General features: G+C 32.1%; 1 protein-coding gene across 1 annotated transcript; it reads left to right on the forward strand.

Moving 5' to 3' along the window:
• Positions 1 to 4117: 4117 nt before the first annotated feature.
• On the forward strand, positions 4118 to 5663 carry LOC111916183 (protein STRICTOSIDINE SYNTHASE-LIKE 5). Its single transcript, XM_023911814.3, has 3 exons — positions 4118 to 4897; positions 5015 to 5147; positions 5242 to 5663. Exons 1-3 carry the CDS (start codon positions 4164 to 4166, stop codon positions 5521 to 5523), a joined length of 1149 nt encoding a protein of 382 aa, XP_023767582.1. The 5' UTR covers positions 4118 to 4163; the 3' UTR covers positions 5524 to 5663.
• The last annotated feature ends 4407 nt before the right edge of the window (positions 5664 to 10070 follow it).

A 10070-nucleotide genomic window follows, 5' to 3' on the forward strand; every position in this document is an offset into this window, starting at 1 on the left:
CTAAGCTCCGTGCTTACAGTTTATAGTTTTGGTTTCAGGTACCTCTTCAGCGAAGAGGAAGGAGCTGGCGCGGTAGCGGCACATCATACACACACTCTTTGTTTTCCGCACTATGAGTTATTCTGGGATTTGTACTCTGACATTATTATGTTTTTATGATTCGGTTTTCAGATACGAGACGTGTTTTATTAAATGATATTGATCAAATGATATTTTGTTACAAATGTTTTGCAAATCACTTAATCAAAAATGAAATTTTTGAACGTGAAAATTGGGTCGTTACAGTATTCATAAAGTCGATGATTCAAAAAGTATTCCCAACACAGGAACACATGAACAAATAATCAGAAATGGATAGAGTATTCACAAAGGTAGGCTTCTAAACCCACTTTTTGAATACTATATCTCATATGTGAACGTATATTACATGATTGTATGTTTAAGAAAAATTCAACAACATTTCCCCTTAGCTCCCAAGCATATATATATATATATATATATATATATATATATATATATATATATATATACACCCGAAGAGCAAAGAGAATGACAACCGAATCTTTCTTAAACAAACAATCATTTAATACATGTTCACATCCTAAATGATATAAATTATTCAAAAACCAGTCCCAAAACGAAGCAACCCGAAATTAATTTCTAAATCAATTTCATGTGGGTATTTCTAGGCTCTTGATGATTATGAAGAAGAGACTTAAACTGAAGTACGATGTTATGATAGAAAATAAACAAAATTATACTGTTATAATTAACAAAAGTATCATAATTTTGTTAATTATAACATCATATGTTTGTTTATTTTCTATTATAACACCGTACTTTTAATATTATATTACATAATATTATAGTTTATAATTAATTTCATATTTTCTTTTTATTGATTTTTGTTAATTATAACATCATAATTTGATTTTACAATTAATTTAATATTTTTTTATTGATTTTTTAAAATTAATTTAACTTTATTTTATAATTAATTTAAAAATACTAAAAAGACGTTGATATTAATAAACTAATTAAGCTAAAGTTGTAATGATCAACATTAAGTCATCAACAAAATTAAGCACTTTGAAACCATATTAACAAGAAAATAAAGACATAATAAACATCTAATACAATCATACATGTAAATACAAACACTTGAATTTATCAAACACTTTAACTTATCAATTAAACACTTTAAAATACAAATAATAGCATCTAAATACAAAAACTATAACTTATCAATTAAGAACTTTATCACTTCATCTTATATACACCAAACTATTAATCCTAAATATCACATAATCATACATGTATACAATACATTCAATTCCAATTTTCATTTCATTTTAGACATACAATACAACTTTCATATTCCAATTTCATACACTTAAGCATAGAATACATCCAACTCAAATTCCAATTTCAAACAATTAAGCAATACATCCAATTTCATACAACCATACCTTACAGCACCTACCATTTTAGACATCCAATTTCAATTTCATACAAATGTATACATCTAAATACAAAATCAAACACATATATACATACAATTTCAATTTCATGCCCAATTTTATTTTCAAGCCAATACACCACATTGAGCATAAATATAAATCTGAAAAAACATATACAAAATGTTGTATAAATCTGAAAAAACATATATAATCACTCAAAATGCATAAACACTTTCATACCTCAAAATACATATATAAATACTCAACCAAACAAAATCTAAGAATTATACTAAATATCCATCACCTTAATTACCATCAAAATAGAAGAATAATAGAAAATAGGGAGGAACTTGACCTTCAATTGTCAAAATTTCGAAATTGTAGCGGTGTCGAGGTCGCCGATAATCGAGGTATAGATCGCCGATAAACGAGGTATAGGTCGCCGGTAATGGAGGTTTGGTCGGCAACCGGTGATGGCGGTCTTGTGGCAGGAACCCGCAGATGGGGGTGTTCGATGGTCGGAGTTGCTTGGAGTCAATTGGAGGTTTCACAGGTAAGAGAAGACACGATACACATTGGAAAGGAAGCTGAAGCTGGGGGTTTCTGTAAACGCCTTTAGCGGCGACGGGCATTACCAGCGACACACAAGTATTAGCAGCGACGAATACCTATTAGCAGCAACACCCTGGAGGAAAAAGTTAACGCCTTTTTTCGTTCCATTACAACCCTTGGATTGAAAACAAATCGAACGGATGTGACTCGTTTGATGCGGATCACTATTATGTGGCCATTAGCGGCGACGCAAGACATTAGCGCCTACATGTAACGCGTCAATTACATGTCGTGCTAATACCCTGCGTCGCCGCTAAGGGTGAGCATAGGCGGGTACCCGCCATATTTGACTGGAATCGGAATCGGAATCGGAACCGGAACCGGCGGTTCCTAGAATGTTGGAACCGGAACCGGAACCGATGATACCGATTCCTAAAATATTGGAACCGGAACCGGAACTGGCGGGTAGCGGTTCCAAACCGGGTACCCGGTTCGTTAGTTTTTTAGACTTTTAATATCTTAAAAAACCTATATATTTTGCATACTTACAAAAAAATAATTATCAATAAAATCAAACAGGTATTTCATGAAGCATCAAGAAGTAAGAATCGAACAATAACTGTAGCATAACTCTAAAAAGCATGTGTGACCTATTTAGAGAGAAAATTTATCATGTAGACGTACTACTATTTTTTGTGTGCAGACATCAATTTGATGTTAAATTTGAAACTAATTAATTTATGTCACAGTAACAATTACATAATAACAAATCAAAGTACGAAATAAGACTTTCATAATTGTGTAAGTTGTTTAACTTACTATATATATATATATATATATATATATATATATATATATATATATATATATATATATATATATATATATATATATATATATATATATATATCAAGGTTCTAACAAGCTCGTCATGGCTCCGCCATTGTGCGCCACGACTCCAAGGCTTGGACCTGCCGTCAAGCTTTGCCAAAACGCCGCCTTAACTCATATATGTGTATAAAAATGAATAATAGTTGAAAATACATATAAAAATATTAATTATATAGAAAATTGTCGCCTTAAGTCACGCCTTACACACGTCGTGACTCGCCAAAGCTCAAAAAAGCTTGAGTCTTGACATTGTCGCCAAGTCACGCCTTACGTTATTTAGAACCTTGATATATATATATATATATATATATATATATATATATATATATATATATATATATATATATATATATATATATACCGACGGTTACCCAGCGGTTAGCGGTTCCGAAAAACTAAGAACCGGAATCGGAACCGCCTAAAGCGGTTCCGGTTCCAGAACCGGCGGTTTCATAGCAGTTCCGGTTCCTAAAGCGGGTATCCGCTAATGCCCCATTTCTTGTAGTGCATATAAATCTTATTTTATTTTTCTTTTGTTTTCTTTCTAAGTAGGTACATAATAAAAAATATAAATTGTTTTAGACAACCGAGTTTGAATCACATGGAATCGAAGAACCTAACTGAATATAAAAAAATACTACGCGTTGCATCACATTCACGTATCACTTGAATGATTGATCAATATCAACGTTATAGATATAATATGTATATTGTTTTTAATATTTAACGTTGACCTCATCATTAACTTTTAGCATTATTAGCTTACAACTAATTGCAAATTATTAATATATATATATATATATATATATATATAAGCAGAATTTTTAATGTCTATCGGAAACTCCAAAATCGGATACTTTGGTGGTCCTATAATTTTACATTGCTATTAGCCCTAATATATTCCTTAAACTAAAAATATTGTAATATATTTAAGGTTGTAACAAGAAGTTCTTCATATATACTTAGAAAACCAGAGAACCACAAATATAGGTTTTATGATTTTGTGGTTTAATTTTCCAATAATAATGATAATAATAGAAATGTTAAACCAATAATATGATTGATTGAAGTGAGTGGGACGATAATATTGGCCGCTAAAAAAAGTTCAAGAATAAATAAATAAATAAATAAACATTACACCCCAATTGCGACCAATGAATCCAAATGGTCAACGTACAACACCTACTTCCCCACACTACATAATGACCTGCTAGTGCTAACTTCACATCATCATTCAACAAACCCTAACCATACGAACTCATGGCTAAGCTAACTGAAATCTCTAAACCTAAGGCTAACACCTCATGGGGATCTGGTCTCCTGTTTTTCACAGTGGCCATCGTTGCAGTTGCACTAATTGTCGTCCAACTCGATACTTACGAGACTGTGGCGTATCCGCTTACCGAGCTTGGTGAAACCATGTACGTACCAGCCAGAAAGAACTCTGCCAGTCTTTCTGGCGTGGAAAAGATCGGGTCCGGTCAACTGATCGGACCTGAGGACATCATCTATGACCCAAAGTCCGGGGTCGCATACACCGGTTGTCACGACGGGTGGATCAAGCGAGTCACGTTAAGTGACTCGCTAACCGAGTCCGTTGTGGAGAATTGGGTTAACACTGGCGGCCGACCGCTAGGACTGGCGGTTGATGAATCCGGAGATGTTTTTGTGGCGGATGCTTATAAGGGTTTAATTAAGGTAAGTGTAGATGGTAAAGTAGAGTTATTAACAGACGAGGCCGAAGGCGTAAAGGTTGGGTTAGCAGATGGTGTAGTGGTCTCAAAAAGTGGTATGGTTTACTTCACGGATGCGACTTATAAATATAACTATCGGTCCGCATTGAACGACCTTTTGGAAGGTCGACCTCATGGTAGATTATTGAGCTATGACCCATCAACAAAACAAACAAAAGTTATCGCACGGGACCTCTATTTTGCTAATGGTGTTGAACTTTCACCCGATCAAGACTTTGTGATCTTCTGTGAGACATTCATGTACGTAATATAAGTTTTGTAGTTCACTGTTTGTAGGATAGAATCCGTTTCTGTTTTGATGATTTTCTAGTAGTGTATAATTATGTGCTTAGAGTTTGTGTTTTTAATTTATTGCAGGAGGAGGTGCTCTAGATACTACATAGAAGGGGAAAAGAAGGGAACCATCGATATTTTTGCAAAGAACTTACCTGGTTTACCCGACAATGTACGATATGATGGCAATGGGCACTATTGGATGGCACTACCATGGGTACGTATAATTTGGCTAGCTTCTTAATAATATGATCTATGTTATAACTATAAAATTCAACCTTGTGACAAGTTTTGTGTCCATATATATGCAGGACAATTCACTTATGTTTACATACACACAGAAATACCCGTTTGTGCGCAAGATTTTTGCATTTACACTAAAGCACCTACGTAAAATGCCCGATCTCATGAAATTTGGTGGAGTTATTGTGTTAGATTTGGAAGGAAAGGTGGTTGGAGGGTATTATGATGAGACATGGGGAATGACATCATCCGGAGTGAAGATCGGGGAAAGTTTGTACTTGGGTTCAGTCACAAAACCATACATAACACGTTTAAATCTTACTCAACATCCTCTTAATTTGATTTCTTGATGTAAATTGTTTTTGTTATTCAATCATATAGTGAAGCTATGAATACCTTACTTTTTCTTGCTTTTTCTAGATAACTAGCTGGTTTTTGCCTTGTGTAATCATCAACAAATATTAGTGTAATTACAAGACCTTTTTAAATATATTCTTTTGTCATGTTAAACTTATATAATTATTGTTCATATTAAATTAAATATACCTAACATATATATCTAAAAAAATTCACATAAGCAATTATATTAAAATAAAATTTAAATATAATATAATTCTTATGTTTGCTAATTATCAAAATATAATATTAATAATAAAATAAAGATATAAATTAACGATGACAAATTTAATTTAATAGAGAAAGAACGGATAGAAAGCAATAGAAGACGTCAAAAACAAAAGTTGCCAATCAAATGATTGAGATGGATGGATCATCCACTACAAAGCAACAACGATAATGGTACAATAAGTATTACGATATGTTTGTAATTTTATTAGTCTTTTATGCGTAAGTTTATGTATTTTAAATTCTGTTGATTTGTTTATCTATTTTTACTAATAGTACTGTACTCAACTTATATGACTTTACCTTTGTGATTCGTTAAGAAAATTCTATAATACAATACTATATTTTACAAATCAAATTGAAATATACAAATAATCTTAAGTAGTTGTTGTTAAATTATAACTTTTTTATTAAAGATATGAACTCTAGACTATATATATAAATTTAAGTCGTTATTATATGTATCTTTCATTTATATAAAATATCAAACACACATACTTATTCATTCACAAGGGATACACCAACAATTTTGATAGGAGATACATATAGAATAAGTATAAATTTATTCATGACATGCATTTTAATTATAAAAAAGAACATATGTGACATGAACATGCATTTTTTATTTTTATTTTTGTTCGGAATATATATATATATATATATATATATATATATATATATATATATATATATATATATATATATATATATATATATATATATATATAAAGTTTTATATACATGCACATGTCATATGAATATATGTGTTGTACAAGCTTAATTGAAATATATATATATATATATATATATATATATATATATATATATATATATATATATATATATATATATATATATATATATATATATATATATAATTTAGAGCTGAGATTAAAAACCAAAAAAGTTAACAACATAATATATATTATATTATTAGTTTGTTTTAGTTTTGATTGATGTAAGGCTCATTAAGCCAAAAATCTCATTAGTAGCGGTGCTTGATACTCATTAGTATTAAATTTTGATTTTTCAACAATATAGTATATTAGTTTGTTTTAGTATTTTTGATATTCTATTTTACTCATGAGGAAATGGATAAAGAAGAGACATTGGAGAAAGACATGCATGGAAAAGTGGTTGAATTTCAACATGTGGAACCATTTCAATAGGTGTTTCCAAAAAATTAAGAAAGACAAACAAAAGTTCCAAAGATGAATTTTGATGACCAAATATATTTGGGTTTAAAGAAGAATTTTGGAGAGAAAACAGTTGGAGAGAAGACTCTTGAAGGGAATATTAATTTGATGTTAATATGTTTATTAATAACATGATCTAGTAGTAAATTAGTAAAATAGGTTCTAACATTCTAGAAATTTTGTCTTTGATTAATTATGTTTCTTATTTTGTTTAAGATAGTTTATAACAAAATACATTGGTTATACAATATAATTTATTACTTGATGGTATTATAGTTTTGTTGTAATTATAAATATAATGTTATAAAAGATGTTAATTGATTGATTAATGACAAATCTAGTAGTAAAATAATAAATTAGGGTTTTATAAATAGTAAATTTAATTTTTCATGACATGATCAAGTAGTAGGTTTGTAAAGGGAGTGTTTTATAGTAATATTCTAGGTATTTTATTTTGACAAATTATTGTTTATGCTTTTTTAGGTGTTTAATTATAATTCATGTAAAATTTGATCACATGTTTCATCCACGCCATAAACTATTCTTAGAATGTTACAACTTTTGGTGTTTGTTGTTTATTAATATTAGTTTATTTATTTTGGAAACTTTATTTTGATGAATACTTGTTTCTAATGATGTTACTTTTCATGATGCAGCTAAATTGAATGGTAACCAACATATAAACTAATTTAAGAAGCTAAGGCGTTTGGAAAATATGATCAAACAAATCATCTTAACTTGGAGTAGAAAGGGAAGAAATGGAATGACGTATGTTGAATTGATAAAATATTTAGAAGTGTTTAATGGTTAATAAATATAGATTATCCTTTTTTTCAATAACAGCTATGTTTTCTGTATTTTTAACAACATGAATAGATGAATCTTTGGTAAACAATAGTTATGGTCTGAAGGTTTAAAGATTGGTGAATGTTTAATAAAATGATATTATAGTTGAAGAACAGTTATGCTATAAATAATAATACATTAAATTTGTAGTTAATGTCATATAATGTTAATAATATTTTTCACATACTAGATAAGCTTAAAATTAAAGTATGTATGCACAATATTATATTAAAATAATATTCAATGTTTGCCATTATAAAAATGAGATGTGTGTTATTCTAATAGAATAATGTTATGTGTTATTTGTTATCATAAATTATAGGCTAACTGCAAACATGTATAAAATTAGAATATTCTAAAAAATAAAGTATGTTGTATATACATATATAATACTTTTACAAAATAATGTTATAGTTTGATCGGTAACATGTATAGAACTATAATATTACAATTAGAATATTCTAATTTCTAAAAGCTGATTTGTTTTAAGTTGATTATTATAAATATTATGTGTAGCACCCGGTTCCTGGTACGTATTTTAATTCAAGTAATTATCATGTTTTGACCTTGGACTCGTCGAGTAGAATCGACTTTGGACCCAAAGGTTTAGTGACCTACTCGACGAGTCGGGAGACCGACTCGACGAGTAGGAGCTGTTTGGACAAAACCCTAATATTTAGGGTTTGCACCCTAATTAAACACTTTATCTCGTCCCAACCCAGCCTTCATCGCCCCTCCTAACTCAGAGAAACCCTAGATTGAAACCCTAACCTTGAGCCATTTTGGTGTGTTTTATGGTGGTTTGAAGTTTGAAGAAGAGAAGGAAGCTTAGAAGATCAAGAGAAGACTAGTAGATCCAGAAGTTTTGACTTATTTCCATCCCATTCAAGGTAAAAAGCTTCAACCTTGACTTCTCATTTGATAGATCTCCTCTAGGGCTTAGATCTTATCATTTTGGGGCATTTCTAAGGTCATTTTCGAATTTAGTGTGTATCATGGAGTTACACTTCAGATCTTGAACCATTGAGGGTTCCCATGGCATAAAGGTGCCAACTTTATGGCAATAGGAAGCCCATGCATCTTATAAACCCCTTTTTATGGATTTTTGAGCCAAAAGCCCCATGCATGGACATCAAGTTTGTAGCTTTATGTGAAAAAGGGACCCTAGGAGGCCAGATCTATAGTTTTGATGCGTTAAGACCCATTATAATCGACTGTATAGTTTTGGACAAAGAGGGACTCGACGAGTCACTTGGGTGACTCGGCGAGTCGGGACGCTTTTTCCCCCAAATAGTCTTCTGGAAATGGTTTTGGTTGAGTGGAAGGAAAACTCAGCCTGTTAGGGGTTTGTTTTGGACCTGGAAATCATAAGACTCGGCGAGTGGATGAACAGACCCGACGAGTCCAATGCAATGTCCCAACCTCATGAAGACGGACTCGACGAGTTCATGGAGAACTCAGCGAGTCAGAGGCTAGATTCATTCATTCGGATGAAGATAAACTCGGCGAGTTCATGAACGAACCCGGCGATTCAGTTGAAGATAGTCAAAAGGTGTTGTTGAAGGTGAACTCGTCGAGCTCTTGCTAGACTCGACGAGTAAGGAAGAGATTATGGAAGTAAGGGGACGAAGGGACTCGGCGAGTTGGTGGACCAACTCGGCGAGTCGATCCAATCAGAAGTTGACTTTGACTAGGGTTTGACCATGACTTTGACTTGGCTTTGGGTTGAACCTTGTAAGGGTTATGAGTATGTAATAGTAATCGAGAAAGGTCGTTGTGTAGGGATTGAGGAGTAGAGACGAGTTGATTTCCATGTCGAGGACTATGCAAATACTACACTACATCGATGTGAGTTACCTTCCAGTAGAAATGGGTTTAAGGCCACAACGTCGGCCCGTCATTAGGATTTGTTTGATAGATGATTGTCTTTGTGATAATTATCTAGGTTTGCTACTATCTGTTATGATTTATGTGCTAGCATGATATGACATTATGTGATAGTGGTAGTAGGGGGAATAGTCCCCGGCTACCGGTCGATAGGGAAACAGGGTTAACCTAGTACCCAGCTATGCTAGACAGTATGTTTATGTTATGTGATGTTATTATTTGGTAGTGGTAGGGGTGAAATAGTCCCCGTAACCGGTTGAGATACACCGGAGGGTAGGTCGGGCACCCAGATGTGCCTGACAGGGTAGGTCGGGCACCTTTATATGCCTGGTAGTATGTGATTA

Source organism: Lactuca sativa, chromosome 8 (genome assembly GCF_002870075.4).
Source record: "Lactuca sativa cultivar Salinas chromosome 8, Lsat_Salinas_v11, whole genome shotgun sequence".
NCBI classification, from domain to species: domain Eukaryota; kingdom Viridiplantae; phylum Streptophyta; class Magnoliopsida; order Asterales; family Asteraceae; genus Lactuca; species Lactuca sativa.